This window comes from Diadema antillarum, unplaced genomic scaffold (assembly GCF_040938485.1).
Source record: "Diadema antillarum isolate AM-2024a unplaced genomic scaffold, OU_Dant_1.0 seq00000030_RagTag, whole genome shotgun sequence".
Classification (NCBI taxonomy): Eukaryota; Metazoa; Echinodermata; class Echinoidea; order Diadematoida; family Diadematidae; genus Diadema; species Diadema antillarum.
In genome coordinates, this window is record NW_027271146.1 from 641016 (window position 1) to 662555 (window position 21540).

General features: G+C 39.1%; 1 protein-coding gene across 1 annotated transcript in view; it reads left to right on the forward strand.

Annotated features, from left to right (window-relative positions):
• The window catches only part of LOC139725264 (nuclear pore complex protein Nup155-like), a 34818-nt gene that overhangs the window by 10950 nt on the left and 2328 nt on the right, over positions 1-21540 (forward strand). The window contains exons 10-31 of the mRNA XM_071636352.1: positions 1045-1206; positions 1514-1614; positions 2397-2609; positions 3562-3672; positions 4775-4946; positions 5730-5952; positions 7458-7521; positions 8270-8376; positions 9194-9297; positions 10003-10136; positions 10810-10869; positions 11649-11780; positions 12738-12815; positions 13458-13518; positions 14248-14383; positions 14999-15149; positions 15471-15575; positions 16354-16508; positions 17162-17291; positions 17984-18100; positions 19494-19614; positions 20721-20831. Of these exons, the coding sequence (XP_071492453.1) occupies positions 1045-1206; positions 1514-1614; positions 2397-2609; positions 3562-3672; positions 4775-4946; positions 5730-5952; positions 7458-7521; positions 8270-8376; positions 9194-9297; positions 10003-10136; positions 10810-10869; positions 11649-11780; positions 12738-12815; positions 13458-13518; positions 14248-14383; positions 14999-15149; positions 15471-15575; positions 16354-16508; positions 17162-17291; positions 17984-18100; positions 19494-19614; positions 20721-20831 (2748 nt within the window). The remainder of the gene's footprint in view (positions 1-1044; positions 1207-1513; positions 1615-2396; positions 2610-3561; positions 3673-4774; positions 4947-5729; positions 5953-7457; positions 7522-8269; positions 8377-9193; positions 9298-10002; positions 10137-10809; positions 10870-11648; positions 11781-12737; positions 12816-13457; positions 13519-14247; positions 14384-14998; positions 15150-15470; positions 15576-16353; positions 16509-17161; positions 17292-17983; positions 18101-19493; positions 19615-20720; positions 20832-21540) is intronic.

Sequence of the window (21540 nt, forward strand, 5' to 3'; positions counted from 1 at the left end):
GCAGCTTTCTTTCAAAAGTTATTAGAGATAAGATTGAAGAATGTGTAGAGAGTTTTTCAGAGATGTAAAGGGACCAGTAAAACATGTGTAATCACACTACAATTACGTGCTGTAGAAAAACTGCAGAAATCACAATTTACCTGTCACTTTATGATCCCAAGCTTTACAATTATGTAGAAGAAGAATTGCTCTTTCAGAAATTATAAAAAGCCAAAGATTGACCATGTTGAACCATTTCACTTATTCTTAGTCCTCATGTAAAATCAGGAAGTGCAACTTTTTGTTGGTTTTGTGATGCATGATCACATATTATGTATGCCATTGTTACTTACACAAAGATCTTCAGAGCAGAATGTAATTTTTAGAGTGTTACTCTTATTTAGATCAAAACAAGATTAGATGTTATTCTTTCAAACTTATTTCTTTAAATTGTTTTGAAGCTTGGCATTCTTTTTATTTTGTGTAAACCATTGCTTTTTATTGCAATTAATCACACTTGAACACAAAATGGCCAAAAGGTTTGAGTTATTGAGTTTCTTATGATCAGTCAGTGGCTCACAACTATCACTATTAAAGTTTTTGGGAGATTCACTCAGTTCATGGACATCAAGCCATTAGAGACGTGACATTGAGGACCTTCTGCAATATACAGCTCTGTCATCGTGGATGATGATCAGCCCTTCTTGCTGACACCAGGGGGGTGTTTCATCAACGTTTGTCAGCGCTGACAATTTCAGCAAAATCCTTGGTTTTGATTGGCTGAGATGCTCTGGTCACTGACTGTTACTATGGTGATTCAAGTTGTCAGCGCTGACAAACGTTGATGAAACACCCCCTAGAACACCCAAATCAAACTTTGCAGGTAGCTGAGAATTAGAGGAGAGATGATATGCAGGCAGAGGAGGTGGTGTAGTCAGAAACAATCTCAGCCTTGCTGAGACAGTCAGCTTAGAGTGTGTCTACAATATTAGGGAATGTAACAGAAGTCTGTAGTAATGACTGGAGTATGGTTAAATCTTGTGTCTTACTTGTCACATTGTGCAGGTGTTCGGCTATATTTCTCCACCACTAGAGGGCAGGCTGGTGACAGCAGCACACTTCGACCTTCATCACTATCACTGGTACACGTTAGATTACCTCCAGGCTTCACAGCTAACATGTCTGCCTACAGACCTTCTAATGTCCATGTGGCCTGCTACACTAAAGGTTAGTGACCTCCATCCCCACAGCAGCCCAGTCAATGATTTCCATTTCATTGGCTTCCATGAATTTTCACGAGCAAGTGATGTAGCTAGGGTGTCAAACACATTGAATTGAGCTCACCTCATGTATTTGTCCTCAAATAATGCACTTTCCAAGGTCCCAAGAAGGCATTGACTTGTGTTTTAATTGATGCAAACTGTAGTCTCTTTTCAGACTCTGCTCACTCTGCAATGGATTGATTGTAGTTCATGACTTAAAGACAGGTGTGGTTATGATTTTTGATATCCCCTGTCTCTGATTTCTTTTCCAGGATGTTTGTTGTTGTGTGCCTCCCAGAGTGAAGACAGCGACAAACTCTGGTGTCTCAGTCCTGATGCTTTACCCTTCCAGCAGTCTTTGATGGAAACCAGGGTATGTGTGATATCTGATGCCTTTTCCTTTCAACAGTCTCTAATGGAAACCAAGATATGTATGACATGACTGTTTTTGTGATCTTAAAAAATGCTGCTTCAGAAAGATGAGTACATCTCTGAAGTCACTGCCTTCCCACGTCTTCCTCCTCCTCCAACTCACCCCATCCCACTGTGTCACAGCTCTCAATTTAAGGTGAAAGTCATAGCTCACAGCTGCTAATCAAAGCCTCGTGGGTGCAGGAGTGTGAGAAGGTGTTGCTGTAATTTCTTAGTACTTGAGGGAGAAATAGAGTTTTAAATTATGATCCAAGGAGCTTTTGGAGCAGGATGTGGCATATTTCATCAGTACAGGGAAATATGAGTGAAAGTGGGTGTTATGTTTCAGCCATCCAAGGTCAGGATGTTTGGTGCGAGCTCCATGCCCCAGGGGGCGCTGCTGTTATTACCAGAGATGAAAGCTTGATAATGCAGAGTTAAGCTGTAATCACACATGAGGTAATGTAGGTGCTAGTGGGAATACAGTGGTATGATCGGGAGCATGCACTCCCTGTTAAATATGCAAGGTATTTTGGAAAGATAGAGACATCTGAGGTATAAGTAAAGTACATACTTATAATGTAGTGTCTAGCTGAAGTTTCACCTGTTCTTTCATAGTTTGGTAATTTACAATTGGTTGTTGTTTGCCTTTGTATGGATTTAAGAGACTGTAGACAAAGTCTTGGTGTAAACTTCAGACTTTAACAGCTCTATACCTTTCATGGTCATCCATTATCCCTGTAGGTTACCCACTTGGTAGACAGCAGGACTTGGTATATCTCTGAGATTCCTTCACAGTCACAGCTAGAGTATCCTGATCATCCCTCCACCATCTCTCTGTCTCCATCTGTTGCTAAGCAACCCTCATCCCCATTGTCAATGGTCTTACCCAACCCACCTGCTGTTATCAAGCAGCACTCCTCTCCTGCTCCTAGATACGTGCTCCTCAGCTCTCAGGTAAGAACATGGTGGTCACAGATGCTGAGGGGGGAAAGATAACACACAATGGGGTAGATGTACAGACAGTCATACAGACAAACAGACAGACAAACAAACATGGACAGACAAGAACAAGAGTCAAAATGACCAGGGATGTGTGTCATGAAATTTTGCTATAGAGCATCGTGGAATGGCAGTCTTCAAAGATGTGTGTGGAATCTTGTATTTACTTCTTCTTTATTTCTTTTATTTTGTGTGTGTGTTTTTTGTGTGTGTGTGTGTGTGTGTTTGTTTGTTTGTTTTTTTTTTTTTTTTTGGGGGGGGGACAAGGGTCATATATGTTTGGGTTTTTTTCCCCCTCTCTCTCTCTCTCTCTTTTTTTTGAGTGGGGGATGTGTGTGTGGTATTTGTTTTGCTTTGATGTTCTTGTAATGGGGTTTGTTTGTTTGCTTGTTGGTTGGTTTGTTTGTTGGTTTGTTTGGTGGCTTATTTGTTGGTTTGTTTTTGGGAGGGAGGAGATATTCCACAACTAATAACAACCATTTAGTGCAGCCAGTGTGGGTTAGCACAGTGCTGCCATAAGACTACATGTATGTGTGAATGGGAGTTGTATCCAGGGATGTCATGTTTCCTGTCTATGATAAAATGTCATTTTGGGAAGTTTAGGAAATCCTGACATGCTTGCATTCCTCTGGGATGACAATAGACTATTTTTTTCAAAACTCATCACATTTCACTCCAGTTTACATAGGAGGGGAGAGGAGGGGAGAACAAACTTTTGTTGATTACCTTTTTTGTAGTTTGGTCATTTTGTGCTTTATTGTACACCATTTTCATGTGAATATGTTATCTTCAAGATGAAGTACTGTATGCTTTTCTCCTGTTTTCAAGAGAGAGAGTTAGTGATTTAGTGAAAGGAATGCCATGGAAATGTTGATAAATCTGCTATGTTTTCCCACTCACTGCCCAGGGAAGTGTGGTCATCTCCAGGTTGAGGCCTGTCGATCAGCTTCGGCAGCTCATGCTGAACAACATGGGCCCTGAGAACCCTGCTGTGGAGAACTTCTTCAAACTTCACAAGGTGGGTAGACACCTCTGACAGAGCTGCCAAGTCTCCCTGATTCTGCAGGAGTCTCCATGAAAATGTCAAAATCTGTTCATGTCTGAATAAGTGAATATTAAAGTCTCCCTGATTTGAGAATTTTTTTACCCATTGAAATGCATGTACCACACAGATATCTCCCTGATTGCTGTGTGGAATCTCCCTGATTTGGATGTGGGAATGTTGGCAGACCTGCTCTGAGATAACACAGCTCAAATAAGGCTTTTGGTCACCTCACTTTTCTCACCTGGCCTCCCAAGTTACATAGAATTTGGTACTATTGTAGCACAACATTCTAGAGTTTGATGTGTCTTAGATGGTTTGTCTTTCCTCTTCAAATTTTTCTTTATTGAAGGGGAGGGCTAAATGAGATGTTATTCATGTTTAGTTTTGGGGTGTTTTTTTGCGAGTTTACAACCTGATTTTGTGATTTTTTCGGAAGTTAAAGCTCTCTATTCCTCTATCCCATGATATTTCATTTGTATTTCAAGTATTTGTTTCACAAATACTTGAGAATCTAATCAAACATTGGGGTGGTGTGATTGACATTTTCGTCAACTAAGCACAAGCACTTCTGTGCCTTGGGTATTTGGTTGAAGGATTCTCTTCTCTGACAGAAATAACTGCATACACATATTCAAAATTGAAGAAAATACTTGTACTGTTTACTGATGTTAATGCCGGTGTAGTATGTGTTTTTTTATGTCGGGGAGAGCCTATTTTAGTGTGAAAGCCTTGTATATCCTTGCTGTTCACAGCTCTGACCTTCCCATCTAGGCTTGACTTCTCTTGTGTCAAAGATTGCAGTGTGGTACAGTGCACTCTCATTATTACAAGCATGATTATAAAAATTTTCCTTGCTACAATCAAGTGAAAATTCAGGTCCCAAATTATCAGTTTTAGATCTTCACCGGGTGTTTGACTGAAAATTTTGATAAAAAGGAATAAAACTGCCAGTCCCAATGACTTAGTTATAATGGGAGTTGTCGTTACAGGCAGGTTGCAGAGTGACTGTATCTGTATTCTTTTTGTTGTTTTACTCTGTCTTATTTCGTCTCATCTTGTCCTCACTCCTATACAGGAGGAGCAAGCGTGTGCCACGTGTCTGATTCTGGCCTGCTCTCTGGCCTCTAGTGACCAGACCATCACAGACTGGGCCACCCAGGCCTTCTTTCTCTATGGGGGAGAGCCTGGGGGCCCTATGGGCCTTGAGCACCAGCCTCCACCTGTAGCCAACCTGGCTGCCATGTTTGGTGAGTCTCTCAATCCCACCTATTCATTTTAGTTGTATGTGTGTGTCTTAATATCTTTCATATCTGTAACATCAAGAAATGAATTATGAGACCTCAAATTGGAAGATCTGCTGCATTTTGTTTTCACAGTGCCTCACTGTGTATATGTGTTGTTTTCCATAATCACAATCTTTTATTTATTTATTGAATTGTTTGGTTTTTCCTCATTGGTCTAGGTCTATTAGGGTGCTAGTGAATAATAATGCTGGTATTTATTAAAGTAGATATCTAATCTGTGTTTGTTATATACACGGTACTGTAAAAGTGGAATTGTCGCGTTGTTGAAATTTTCGCGCATTTCGCGCAACCAGAAACTAGCACGAAAATAAAAGCTCGCGAATATTTTTGCATGCCATATGTTCCAGTACCACTGTCTTAATTCCACGTGAAATTCTTCTTACCAGGCCAAGTGCGAAAAATTAGTCGTGCGAAAATATTCACTTGTACAGTATTCCATGCAATTCATCAATTGGCACAAATCTTGTACTCTGCCCACAGGACCATCTTTTCTGTGCAATCTATTTGCTATACATATTTAATCATTTACTTGTGAGACTCAAACTTAAATTCATGATAAGTGGAACTCAGTTTTTATCAGTGAATAAAGACTTGATATGATTTCATGACTGTTTGTACTTAAGTCTCCATCCGACACACTTGGTCCCTTGTGTAGTCATCTATGTGGTCAGTTAATCATTGTTGCTATCCACCCATCTAACTTTATGTTGTCTACAAACCTCATAGGAGCCACCACCCCTTTGGTAGGTCAGAGTGGTCTGGACTCAACCCGACCCATCTCCAGCCCCACTCTAGCCTCACCCTCTCCCATGCGCCCCAACGTTGCCTCCACTCCGTTCGTTGCGGCCACACCCGGCAACCAGATGTCTGCTGCCCCCACCAGCCACCAGGGTATACTTTTCTCTGGCAAGTTCAAGGGACTTTGCCTCTACTTCAGTAGGCTGGTCAGGTGTGTTTCTCCTTTTGATTAATCAACTTGTTTCATTGTGGGTTGTTGTTGTTTTGGGTTGTTGTTGTTGTTTTTTGGGGGGTGTTGTTGTTTTTGCACTTTTTTGAGAAGGGTAAAGTATCTTTTAATGAAAATGTAATGTGAATTGTTGTTGGTTTCATGTGATTTGTGCCAATTATGGACACAGTGTAGCAAAAAAAAAGCTCCTGAAAACTGCTTATCCAATAGTGGCAAGCCAATAGAGTAAAATGGAGTCAAAAGGGGCCTGAGCTTTCGATCCTAGCAGAATCTTTGTCAGTTGCAACATGACAAACAGGCAGGGAAAGCAATCACATCAAATAAGGACTTCACACAACAAGAACAGTCAGGGACAGGCTAGGGACACAGAACAAAGAAAACAAAAGGAGTGGGTAGGAGGTCATGGGCAAGGAGCCCAACAGGTAAAGGGAGGGGGATTAGAGCAGGAGGGTGGACAGACAAAAGGCAGAGGAGGGTCAGTTATGATCCTGAGGACCAAGGGGGCAACCATTGAAGGAAAAGGATGAATAGGGAGGCAACATCAAAGAAGATGAGGAACAACAGAGAGATGAAGAAAGGAAAAGAGTGAAATAGCAACAGCAAGGGGAAGGGGGGGGGGGCTGAAGAAACAGCAAGAGTCAACCAACAAATGCAAGTAATCAAACATATACATCAAAGTATATATAATGGTGATAATAACAACAACAATAATGATAATGGTATTGATAAAAGAAATCAAAATAACAATGAAGCACATAAGCAGGAGGGGAGGGGGGGGGGGGGGGGAGGGGAAGTCCTGTCCCTGACTGTTCTTGTTGTGTGAAGTCCTTACAGTATATATGATTGCTTTCCCTGCCTGTTTGTCATTTTGCCTCTGACGAAGATTCTGCTAGGATCGAAAGCTCAGGCCCCTTTTGACTTCAATTATGGACACAATATGCTAACTGATGTGTGAAAATTAAAATGTCTGTATGTCTATGTCATCTATGAAATGAAAAAGAACATTCATTTTTGAAGTGTCAATTTATGAGACATTTTACTGTTGTTGTTTTCATCCGTCTTACCTTGTATAAAAAAGAATGCCTTTAACCCGTAGAGGACAGGCTGATATTGCTACAACACACATTTCCCATAGACACCTGCCCAAGTATACTCAGGACTTGTCCTCAATGGGTTGATTACACCATCTCATGAGTTCTTGTAATGTAGAATTTCAAGAGTAGAGTCACTTTTAAATACAAACACATTATCAAATTATGTGCAAAACTCAAGTGAAGTTCTTGTGGCAAGAAAATATGAATTACTGCTCAGCTCTAGTAATACTCGGAAAGTGATATTTTTGCAGCTTAGTGTATGCATCTTGAATGGAAGACATGTCTTTTTAGTCATTAAGTCAATCACCTTTACTATTAAATATTTCTGTCATGAGAAAACTGGTTAACTGTCACCATCCAATATAATCACAATTTTCTGCCTTTATTCCACAGACCAATGTGGGAAAAACTTCTGGTCAAGGAGTTTCCAGTCATAGGACCTCCTCCTAAAAAGCTGGTAAGTTTTACAGGTCAAATTTTCATAGAATGGAGGCTTTGTCCTGTTAAATAGGTTTCATGAAATCTGAAACTTGCTGATTATGACTTTTTATTTTACTTTGATAAGACATGTTTTCCTTTACCCATAACAATACAAGGTGTCCTGTGTAAGTAACAATCTTGTAGAAGTAACGTAAACAGATGCGGACTGACACCAAATAAAGACAATGTTTTCAGTTTATCTTGTCAGTAACTGTAATTATCCTTCATGTGGTTGAGTTAAGTTAAGCAGCAGGATGGCCATGGTGTCATGACAGTAATTGCAACAGTCTTTTGTTTATTCTGTTTGGTGTTGGCTATTGTCTGTCTGTTATGCATTGTTCATGTGCATTTCCCTTATCACTTTTGAGTAGATATAGATGCCACCATTTACTGTTCAAACTTCAGATCTGAATTAAATCCTGTAACTTAAGATTTCTTTGCATACACATGATACTGTCATCTGGATTTTAATACAGTGTTGATGATGTTTAGGGTGCTTGACGTAGTTGAATTTCGCTCTCTGAGCATATACTGTCATCTGGATTTTAATACAGTGTTGATGATGTTTAGGGTGCTTGACGTAGTTGAATTTCGCTCTCTGAGCATCTATAGATAACAAATTGAGAGCAAGATTGTATCACCTCGATGAATAGTGAACAGTGTCTTACATCCTTCTAGCTGTTAACTGATGATCTGATACATCATGTCCATTATTCTGTTCTCAGCTGTCCTTTGCTTTCGGGAGTCAAGAGTTGAGTTCTGTGCTGGAAGACATCCTATCCCTCAAGTCCTTCCTGGAGAAAAACTCACAGTTCACCATGGTAGCAGAAAGGTGAGGGGTCACCTGGGGGATGGGGGTGGAGAGACAGACATACAAACTAAAAAAGGAAATGATAATAGCACCATGTATTTATGTGAAGTGTATTTATGTGTATAAGGTGTTAACATTGTGTGTGTTTGTGTAAACATATTGACAGAAAAAGGCCTCATGTGTGTTACGTAACATCATCTAGAAGGTACTAAGTTTGTGAATCCATGTACAGTGTATCATGGTTACAATATATAAGAATCAATCAGTAGGTTGTTATCCCACATTCTGTCTACAGAATTGGTGCACCTGTTTTGAGATGTACCCTACTGTAAAAGTGGATATTTTGTGTGACTAATTTTTTGCGCTCTCCCGGGTAAGAAGAGTCAATTGTGTTTTTAATTCCACGGAATCAAGACATCAAGCACTGTAAAACATGATATATTTGCGGCATGAAAAATTGGAGCCGATGACCTTTCTCGCGGCATGAAATTTTCGCAAATTGCCACTGGCGTCCAATTCATATAGTGTAGACAAGAACTTTCACTTGCATTTTAATTTCGCGAATGTTGGCGCTCGCGAAATTCGTGAAATTAAAATGCACGCAAACATTCCTCGTTTTACAGTACTTAAAAGATATTCACGTGCTTTGTTTTTGTGCTAGTTTCTGGTTGCGCAAAATGCGTAGAAATGTCAGCACCGCAAAAATTTCCACTTTTACAGTAATAGGCAATTTAAAGCCACTGCATGCACCATTTACATAATATATGAAAAGCCCCAGAAAGCTGAAAAGAAATCATGACTCGGAAGTCATGTGAGTTTTCTATCTCATGTGTCCTAGTATGGTGCCACACATACCAGCGAGTGGTTTTGTGCGGCCAGACTCAGTGGTTGGAGGACAAGCCAGCATACAAGCAGCCCAGAGGGAACAGCTCAGAATGAGGGGTAAGTTATCAAACAGCCACACCCACCCACGAAGTATCCCCTCCCTCTCTCTCTCTCTCTCCTCAATGTACCTTTCTACTTTGCACAATGTCTGGCATTCATGAATGTACATGTAATTTAAATTTTATTCCTTGTTTTATGTAAATTTCTTCTGTGTAGATGCACATGATAGGTCGCGTAAGCCAACAGACATCCAATAATAACTGCGTGTTAATATTTCCAAATGAAAGGTATACTTAGTTCTTGCTTTTTTTAGTCCATGGAAAAAATATAAACCATGGCCTTGATTTAAACCACCTGTGTGAATGCAGGCCTTAGTGTTCCCATGAAATTGTGGAGTCTTTTACAAGTTGGGGGCAAATATTTGTGGGAAGTTATGAAAGTATGCGAAAGGATCTTATAGGAGTGTCTTTTAGTGATTTGCTGCCCATTTTGCCATAAGTGTAATGACAGGCTTACAGCTGGTACTTACTCTTTCAGCTACTCGCCCCTTATATCAATCAAGATAAATGCTTGCATTGAAACACATTCAATATAATCTGTTAATGTGACTGCTTAGGAAGTGAGATTGTGATATGAATGAGTCTCTGGGTTACGCTGGTATAACATAGTAGACTAGCCTCATTTATGTAGCTCTAATAGCAGCATTCTTTGACCACCGTCCAGAAATCATTGATAGTCCTCTCTCTCCGTCTCTCTCTCCAGCCGATGCTCAGGCCAGTGAGAAGCAAGCACTGGTCAATCTCCAACAGCTGGTCAGTATGACAGTGGAAGTCCTGGCCATGCTCAAACTTCTCTCCTACCGTCAGTTCCACATCTTGGCTGATAGGCTGAATCCAGTAGGTTTCCTGCATCCACTTCGGTTTGACTTCAATGTGTGCTAGTACACCCTAGCTTTGTGCAGTTTGAGACATTTATACCCCAGTCATAAAAAGAGCCAGAGCTTGCTAAATTGGAGAAAATGTTGGCAAATTTCTCATTTATCCAGTGTGAGTCTGTCTTTCATAGTCACATTAATATTGCAATAATGACACAGCATAAACCTGTTAGAATGAGAGAATATACGATACATGCGACAATTTTACACAAAACCATTTGTGTTGGATATTCAGAAGACTGCCGTATTACAACACACTGTAATAATTTTGTCAGCTTCTTGTGAACACACAAAGTAAGCCAACACTTCAGCTGTTGTATTGCATGTCCATACAACAGTAAATAGTCCTGAAATATTTCAGCTCTTGAATTCAACAAATTTGTTGACTGGTCTTTTAGAACCAAGGATGTATGCTGTGATTATGCTCAATTCAAACTGATTGACTCCTGTCCCAGAGTTCTCTGTCTTTTGAATATCTTATTATCTCTAACAGAGTATTGTGTTTTCTTTCCCAGCTAGTCAATCTCCAAACATGCATTGCCACTTCTGTCAAATTTTCAGACCTCCTTTTTTCTCTTAAGTGTTATTCAGGTTTGCTAATTGCCCATGCTTGTAATATTCTTTAACCTTTGCAGATTGACCAGGATAACCTGAAGAAGATGACTCTGAGAGATTTGGTGCTGAGAGGAAGAGAGGTAATTTACTGAAAAAGATTTGAATTGAATAATTCTTGCCAAACCCAAATATAATTCTGTAAACATGAACAATTTTTCAGTGTGGACAATTTGGGAAATTGTGTGTTCTTAGCTAGCATGAAAAATAGGAGCACATGAGCGAGATGGTAAAATGTCCAAATATTCTCCTATCCACTAATTGCAGGCAAGCAAACTTTACCAAGATTGACCCAGTGTGAAGAATTTAACTCGTTGAGGACGAATTGATTTTTTGTATCATGCATTTTCCATAGATACCTGCCCAAGTATACTTGGTACCAGTCTTCAACGGGCTAGCTTGTATAAAAGTTGGCATGTGTAGTAATTTGCTAAAGTGCCAAACAAAAAAAGGGGGAAAAAAGCATGTGCTGTACACATTATGTGGGTGTGATGACCATTCATGCATTGAAATAAAAGTACCACAGGCGTTATTACAAGTATGAATGCAGTGGAAACAAATATCTTGGTTTTATGATGTATGTTTGTTTCTTTATTTGCTTGTTGATTATTTTGTTTGCTTTGTTCTTGTTGGTAATGGTAGCAATGGTTGTGCTTGGAACATCCCAAAAGGTGTATCCAACAGATTCTCAATCGTAAACCACAGACATTGCACAGGAATAGACAGATGAACTAGGTGATTGTTATTGTTATTTGCTGCATGCATATTCCTGAAATTAAATACTGTACATGCTATGATTATTGCAGAATAGAATCTATTTTGTCTACTGATTAAATCACTCTTCAATCTGCCTACCTTGTAGATGTGTGAAGGTCTGATCACAGCCCTCATCAACCTCTACATCGGAGACAACAGCACCACCGATGCCATCAGCTCCAGGCTGAGGGAAGTGTGTCCCTCTCTCTACAGTGTCAGTGATGCCATTTGTACCAAGGTAGGGACTTTTCACTCCTGTCTTGATTTGATTTAATTTGACTTGATTTGATATGATTTGATTCAGTGGGATTTGATTTGAAAGGGTTATTTTGAATGAGAGTTGTCACAGCTAAGAGCTAAATTGCAGTGGAAACTGGTAAATTGCAACATTTTCGTTAGTATGCAATCATGAAACACACATTGTTTCTTTAAGATGTCTGTGCTTCTGTTGATTTTGATGGAGCAGCTGACTGTGATTTGTGTTGATTAGAAATTTATTGAATTATAGGTTAATTTCAAGTGGGAATATTCCTTATATTTAGGTTAAATGTCAAGTTTGAGGGAAAAATGGGAAGTGATCTCAGCAAGCTGTGTTTCATATGATGTCCAAAAAGCCATCACATTTTTGCCCTAATGACCTCTGTACTGCAAGACAGAAAAATATGATTGGATAGGTAGAAAGACAGATTGATAGATAGTCTGTTTCATCTGTTCATTTTGGGTGAGAGTTATGATAGTAGCTTTGTGAAAAAAGCTGGATGCATCTTACCCTATCAGAGTCAGAGGCTGACGTTGATTTAGTTCTTTGCGAATCATATTTTTGTCAGTCTTGAACAATACTAATATTTGTCTGACCTCATCTCTCCAACCTCAGAAGGTATCTTACCACAGAGAGATGTGACCATATTCAGTTTCTTTAGTTGTGTTTGCATCTACATGTCATACCAGCAAGAGCCGAGAGTCAACTTTATGAGAGATAAAATAATGACCTGTTTATCTGTATTTCTTCCACTTTGTGTTTTTTTTTTCATAATCTCTGTTTTCTTGTCCACATTTTGTCTCCCACCTACTGTCTTCTACCCACTTTTCCACCTGTCATTCATGCCTCTTTCTTTTCCCTCTTGTCATTCTTCTTCCTTTTACCCTCTCACATTCTGTCTCTCCTCCATCCTTCCTTCCATCCCTCCAATATCAGGCCAATGAGACTCTCCAGGCAGCCATGCAGGCTGAGACGAAGTCTGTGCTTGATAGACTACTCAAGGAATCATTACGGGTCAGTTATTCACAATGGAGTATACTCCTATGTTACAAGCTTGATACAGAAAGATGAAGACTGCCCTCTTGGGTTGTAGTTAAGAAATTATAGGCACCATGCTATGTGTATCCTTTTACATAGACTATGTGGGTTAAACTCATACATCACAATGGAGGGAGCAACAGAGGAGCTATGGGATAGAAATATGTGAAAGTGCAGTTAGCCACTAGACCATATTGAACTTTGTTATGCTCCCCTGTGTTAGTGTTTGTTTTCTCTTTCTCAGCTAAAATGGTAGCTCCCAAAACAGCAAGCTTATAAGTCACACACACTTGTGTTCCTTTTTTGCAGTCCTCTATAGTGCCTGCTGCAGGGCAACAAAATCATTTGTTTCCAGTTCTGTTAACTTCATGATGTTATAGATATATAACCGTGTGGCTACGACAGTTCTACATTGTTTAGATTAGAATGCTTGTGTTGTTTGATAACCAGTTTCATATACTGTGGCCTGGAATGCTGTAAGTAACTGGAGGAAAATTAACATGAATTATAATCACTGATACTACAACATTCCTCTTACCTGTTACCCATCTACACAGTCACATTACTTTCTATCAGATATGAATTATTCAAACCTCATCATCTCCTCTGTTCTTGCAGCTCTTCAAGGAAGTGAGTCAACAGCTGAATTTATCAGCAGTGTGTGCAGAGTATCACCAAGGTAACCACACTCTTTGATAAAGGGATTCCTTGGTCATTTTTATGATATCAAGTTTAAGAAACTAATGAATGTAGTGATGGGAGATGGTAATAATGTGCATCTTGATGATGATGATGGTGGTGATGGTGGTGATGGTGGTGATGGTGGTGATGGTGATGATGGTGATGATGATGGTGATGGTGATGATGATCATGATGATCATGATCATGATCATGATGATCATGATGATGATCATGATAATGGTGGTGATGATAATTATGATGATGATGATGATGATGGTGGTCGTAGTGATGGTGATGTTGGTTGTGGTAATGATGATGATGGTGACAGTGATTGTGAGAGATGATAATTTGTACAATGATGGTGGCGATGATAGTCGTGTTGATGATTTTTATAATGATTATGTTGTTTTGTTGATTACATTACCATTATCTGCAGTATTATAGATACTACACTGAGAGCAGCTGTATTCAAAGACATGAATGATGGCAATGTTAATGATCACACACATGTCAAGATTTTCAAACCACACTGATGTCATGGTGATGATACAAGATGATGTTCAGCTTAGCATTGCAAAGTAAATGTAGTTTCTACAATAAATGTCTCAATAGATTTTCTGTTGAAGATGTCCTGTGGCTTGATATTAACAAGCACACAATGCAAGGTAGTGTTTCTTTTTATACTGCAGTTTGTAACTCCAAACAACCACTGTTGTATCTATTGCAGCTCGTTTCTATGACGGCGTGGTGGACCTGTGTCTGTCAGCAGCAGCAAAGCGTGACACTCAGAACCTTGCTCTTCTCTTCTACAAGAATGGCAAGAGACCAGAGGACACACACGGCATGGAGGCATTCTCTGCCAGGTCAGATTGAAATTAACCAATTCAATGCCACCACTGAGATGTGTCATACTTGTACAGTATGTAAAGACTTAGTGGACTCAGTCACTCTATTTCCTTTGATGCACATTGCAGAGTTCTTTCATGTAGGATAAAGGACATGTTGTGATGTTAGTAGAAGTTTTCATTCTTCAGTGCTTTAGGAAATACATTTTAATATCTCTCACTCTATGATGCATATTTACTAGATCAGGAAAACAGCTGAAAAAAAAGAAACATGTTAACAAAGGGGTAGTTGAAAACATGTCATATGTCATGAAGAGGCTTTTTAAAGTTAATAAGTGATGAAAAGGTAGTAGGAATTTGAATAGTAAAATGTACTATTGCAGCAAAGAGCAGAAGTGTTCCTACTCTGACAGTGAGCCAACAGCTGAAATCTTTTCATGCAAAAAGCCATAAACATTTACTCACTTAGTCATATATCTACCCTCCGGACAGCAAGGAATTCATCTCAAAAGAGCAAAATATGAATATTGAAGTCACTTGAATATTACATGTCACTTGAATTTGGTCAGCTTGCCAAAACATATTGATGCACACGATGTAAACACACACCATTATAATACCTTGCATTCCTAGATATGAGTGCTACAAGTCCATCACTGACATCCTGGATGAGTTACTGGCAGCCAGTCGGGCCCAACCCTCCTCCCCTAGTCTCCCCACTCGCCCTGGTCCTCCTCCCCAACCTGACCCCTATAGACTCAGCACTCAGGATGCTGAGCACTATGTGAGTATGCTGACATAGCAATCTCTTGGTAAAAGTGCTTCTAAACATTTTAGATAAGGTGCTTCCTAGACGTTAACAATGATGATGATGATGATGATGATGATGGTGGTGGTGGTGATGATGATGATGATGATGATTTCAGAATAGATAAAAATGATTGTTATCATATTGCTAATGATAACAATGATGATGATAAGAGATAGTGTATAATAGTACATGTATTGCATAACATAAACCATCCCCATATTGCTAGTATATCAATATATAAAACAAGACATTGTTTCTGTTGATGTTTTCTCTTTTTCTGTGAACTTTCCACAGCTTGACAGTATGATGCACAAATGCCTGTCGTCTGAGGACGAACTCTTCCATGTCGCCCTCTATGATTGGTTAGTGAACAAGGGGCTCAAGGAGCAGCTCCTTGAGGTGAGTTTGTACAGTTTTGGTGGATTTGCCCCTTTAAAGGCATGATTTACCATTTGTAGATGAAACAAAAACCCAGCATTAGTGCATTAAAATAGTTCTGAAATTTAGAGTTAGGGATAGAAACAACCACTGTAAAAATTTGAATATGTACAATCGATTTTAAGTATTGTTAAATACACAAAATTTGAACAATAGTTAATAATGAAAATATTTCCAGACTAAACTGTCTCCAGTTATGGTTAATTGAGAAAAATACAGATATCTCCTTATATTTTAGGCTTTACTGCAAAAATTTTATATGGTAGGATGTTTTGTGATACCACAGACCTATACATATGCATCAAATGTGATATCTTGAACATTTTTTAAATCACTGCTCCCAAAGGTAAACAGGACCTTTAACTAGTGTATGTATCTGTAGGCAAAAGGTATTTTACCAAACCATCCAAAAGTGTGTGTAATCTGTTCCCTTTCATTGTATGAAATCGTTCATATTTCATAAATCTAAAGTTTAATATGTCATCTATGATTCTATTTATGCATCTGTATTGATTTTACCATAACTAGCACAGATGTAAAGTATATTCATGATATATATATTTATATCATATATTTATATCATATATTAATGATAGGAGGTTAAAGCCGTGCCATTTTGTATCTATCATGGTACGTGTGATACCAATGATGTAAGTTGGGGCATGTAGGTCTGCATGTCTGTCCAAATTTTTTATTCCAGGTGTGTGTAATTAATGTCAGCGTCCTCTCCCCTCCACAGATCTCATCACCTTTTGTGGAACCCTACATCCAGCGAGCTGTCCACTATAACCCAGACGGTCTAGAGATGCTAGACCTGCTATGGAAGTACCATGAGAAGTGTAAAAACTACCCCGCTGCCTCCAGGATTCTCTGCAAACTGGCTGAGAGACAGGGGTAGGCCTTGCAACCTTTGATCTTTGCATAGTCATAGTCTGACAAGAGAGTGATCTCTTTTGTGACATTGTCTGGAAAGTAGAAGATGTCATGCCAACACGAAACAATTGGGAGCGGGGGTCATTGGAGTTTGTTGTAGTATACACTGTGCGGTGTCAGACAAGCAAGCTAGTGTAGACATACACAAAGCAAGGCTGTGGTTTGGACACATTACGGTAGGTACTTTCACAATATATTCATTTCACTGGATTAGTGTCAGTAGTGTGTCTGGCATCAGCAATGAAAATGTGGTTTTTTGTGTTTTAGGCAATAAGTTTCAGACAATCATAAAAGCCATTTGATGGGGATGTTAATTAGGATTGCAATTACCAGAATTTTATAGTCGTAATACGGCTAAAATAATAGTAATATTGACAATGGTGTACTTGATATTAATGTTTTTCTAAGTGCATTTCCATTTAATGGAAACCACAGAAAGTGCAGACAGTATCCATCACACTAATCAAATTATGTCCAGATTTGAGATTCGATTGAATTGCTATTGGTTTGAACTTAAAGTCATGCTAGATGGCAATTTTAAAGTTCATTGTTTCTATGAGGAATCACGTTTGTATGATGTAAGGTAATGATATGTAATCTTTATATCAACACAGTACGGACATCAAACTCCAGCAGCGCATTGAGTACCTGTCTAGAGCTGTGATGTGTAGTAAGAGTAGCAGCCTTCGGACTAGCTCAGCCAGTGAGGGAGAATATCTACATGAATTGGAGGAAAAACTTGAAGTAAGTCTGTTAGACTGCAGACCAAGATTACTAAAACTTGTCCAATACATGACAATACCATTCGTGATGACATTATAATGTGACATACTTTTTGTGCCAAAGCCCAGAGAAAAAATGAAGATGTTTTTGTTATTGTCATTGTTTGTTTTGTTTTTGTTTTGTTTAAGACCTCTAATGCACTTGTCAATCTTAGTCCTGACCCCAAGGTATCTGGGGACAAGCCAGGACATGCCTCCAGGTTGGCCAGGGATTTTAGCATATTTTTTGCCCGGGTTGGTCGGGAATATAACAGGGTTTGTCAGGGGAAATTCACTTATCTTGTGCCAGTGGGTTGGGAATGTACCAGGGATTAAGGACAAACATTCACATGGAGGAATATTTTTGAGTGTCCCAAGTACTGCCTGGCCTGTCGGGAACCTGGCCAGAAATTTCTGCGTGAGCAATGTCATCCTGTCAGAGACTTGGCTGGAGATTTCTACACAAATATTGCCCAGCCTGTCAAGGAATCGATTGGTGCCTAGCTGGGTAATGTTGCATCCTAAAAAATGCAACTCGATGAAGTCCTGGCCATCCTCAGGTACCACAGGGACAGAACTACAATTGGCAAGTGCATTGGTCTCTCTTAGATACATACATACATACATACATACAGATATGGCAGGTGTTAATTCTCTCTGCATTGTTGTGCTCAGGTTGCCCGTCTACAGCTGCAGGTGTTTGAAGCCATATCTCAGACTTGCAACCAAGCTGATCCTAGAGTCCCAAATGCTCTTACCATCCTCAACTCAGAGTTGGTTGACATCACGAGGGTAAGTACAGTTTCCATGACAACATCATAATTGAACTTAATAGCAGTAATTTGTTTCCTCAGGCTGGTGTTCATCAGGACAAGGAAAAGAAAGTAATAATGATAATAATACAGGGTACTGCTCCAATTCCATATGACTTATGTGCTCAAGGCGCAGTAAGAAAAGTGAAGACTTAAGTGTGGAGAAAGTTTGCTGAAAGGTAGATGGAATATATCATGTCATGTCAATCATGCATACATTTGGGAATCATGTTTTTATGTTTCTATTTTTCTGTTTGTACCTCTATCCTTCTTGCACCATTAAAAAATCACTTAACAAAAGCAGAAAAGTGAATATTATTACTCTGGCTTCAGCACATATCCTGAAGGCCTTGATTGGCTGGCATTGTACTATAGAACAGCAAGTCATGAGATTAACCTAGGAAACCATTTTTTATCCCTAGCTCATCATTAGCGTATCTCCAAATAAGAAACAGGATGGTAATGTCAGACAGATAAGTTCCCTGTTAAGGTGATTTAGGAGATTGTGACATTTCTGTCATGCAGATTTAAGACACTCTGCCTAGTCAATAGTAGTTGTGGTTGATTACATATTCAAAACATTATTGTTAAATAGGGAGGAGTTTGTAAGCAATGCGTGATGCAGTTAAGTGCAGTGGAAAGAATGATAGCAACAATATATTTTACACATTAACTAAATTTTGGTGGACCTTTCCACATGCTCTAAGCTCAGCCTCCATGCTAAGTAATCAAGCATTTCTAGATTGGGCAAATGGGAAGCAAATTTCATTAATCCACAGTCAATTGTGAATTACCGTTCATGACATTTGCTTCTAATTGAAACTTACCAATCAGATGAACCTTGTCATAGATTGGACTATGTACAAGAAAGATGCATTTGAAGCCTCTAAATAACATGTTTTCTCACCCTGTGTCATTGCAATTGTTATGGAATTAGTATTGATTGGGGAGGTGAGGGATACACATGTCAGGAAATGCTCCTCAGTAGCTTTACTTTAAATGGGCCTATGCCAATACATTAGCCATTGGAATGTATCCTAGTTGTGTGCATTTGTATCCTTTTCTTGGTTTTCATGTATACATTACACTTGAAGTGCAAGTTAATATTGCAATGCTCCCTAAACCCCTAGACAGCCTAACAACAAGTCTTTCTAATGCAATTGCAAAGATTGATTGTTCCAGCACTGTTCATTAGTCAACATTGAAACTTTTCTCTTATGAGAACATGGAGAATGTGCTAAGTGCAAAATGTCAGCAATCTAATACAACTCAGAATTATGTGAACACTCATTTTCAACTCTCAACAAATGTGATGTAAACTGAAATGCACTCAATTCAACTCAAGATGTGTCCTACTTTTTCTGACTTGACAGCTATATGGAGACTTTGCAGATGAGTTCCACCTGTCCAAGTGTAAGCTGGCCATTGTCCACTGTGCTGGTCACTTTGATGAAAGTCTGGTCAAGGATCTCTGGCTGGAGATTATTGACAAAGGTCAGTGTAGTGTAGAGGCAAGGAATAAAAGTGGTATTTAGAGTACGCCTTGGATTACAGCACAAAGTAGTGACAACCCATCCATTCATACCAGCAGAGTTTCAGGAATAGAGGATCAAACACAATGGGATCTGGAGGAAGTTGGTTCATAGTTTGGGTGGGTATTACATCACTATGATGTAATCCTACTGATACTCAAGCTTGCTTCCATAGTAATGGACAAAATAGCCACCTTGATCCACTGATGGACAAATAGCCACCTTGACCTAATAATGGACACTAAAGTCACCTTGACCTATTGATGGACACAAAGCTGCCTTGACCTTCCCAATCCAGACCAATAGCCACTGCTGATGAGTGATACATAGCCCTGGGAGGCATCCAGATGTTTTGTGGTCAGTCCCCAAATTAATCCATCTATTCTTCAAGAAAGGGCAATCATTAGCTGAGCATAAAGAATATAGGAAGTGTTTTGTAAAGGTTGGCAACCTAAGGGATTTGCTAGCACCCGTGTTATCTCTCAAAATAGAGTTGACACTAGGTTTGTGGCTCTGTAGTGTGCACTGTTCTTCACTGGATTCAGGGGTTTTCCTTGGTACATTTATCATAACATTCTGGCTTCCTTCAGGTGGTAATTTTCCTTCTCATTCATCTCCACCATCCTGTCTTCATGTGACTGTTTTTCATGATTGTTGATAATCAGCTCTAGGAAGACTTTGTTTTGTTTTGTTTTGGTTTGTGTTTTTTTTTTTTTCAAATTAATAATTGGATCCATATCAGTAAGAAAAGCTTCCCCATATGTAGTTGAAGGCATGAAGTATAGTAGTAGTGTATCATGGTAACAAGCTCACCCATCCAACACACAACATTTACCATGTACCCCAGCAAGTCAGTCCTTACACTATTTCTGTTTGTGTGATGTAAAATCTGTCCAAAGTAATTAGTTTTGTCAATTCTCACATTTTTCAGTTGTCTTTGATGACAGTTCAGTGGAACCTGGAAAGTTTGTGAGACATGTTGTCAATTCTGTAAAGTGACTGAATGTGATGAAGACATAATATATCAAAGACATCAATCACAAATTATTTGGTAATGTGTGTCCACAGAGCTGCAAGAATCAGTCAACAAGTTGACTGCAACACGTATCACCATCCTCTCCACTGTGCTGGTGGCTCAAGGAAAAGTCTACAGCAGCTCAGAGAGATACTTTCCACTTGGTGAGTCCAGATTTCTACCATTTTTTGTGTCTTTGCTAGAACACATTGGAATGTGCGTCAAATCTCTCTTAAAACAATGGAATTGACAAGAACATTTCTTCAACATTTCATAAAATGATAAAAAAATAAGTCCACAGTGATCTTTGAGCTGCTGCCATAAGGCAGGGCTCGACACTAACCTTTTTGTTTGGTGGCCCGATGGGGCCACCAAAATCCTCAATTTCAAATTTGTGGTGGCCCCAGAGAAAAATTTGGTGGCCCAAAAGAAAAATCCAATAAAAAACATTAAAAGTTCTGTTTTTTTAATGAGTCAGATATTTAAGTTTCATCATAATAAGACTTGGAAGTTGGACATATCTACTCATAAATAAACCTCAACAAACTCTCAACACTTACTCTCAGGCACTCATTCAGTCCTTTTCATCCATGCTTTAAACAAATTTAACTGCTAAAAAGTTACAAATTTATTGACATACAAGTACTTTTCAAAAATATTTGGTGGCCCGAGGCGGGCCACCAAATTTGCCCTTTCTTTTGGGGTTTTTTTTTTTCATTACTATTACTAAAAAACACTGAATAATCAATGTTTGTTTACATCATTGAAGGGCAATTTGTCAATCAGTTGCCATTCAAAACACACACACAAGAATCACTTATTTAAATACTGATACCAGACATGCAACATGCATGTCTGGACTATATGCCCATG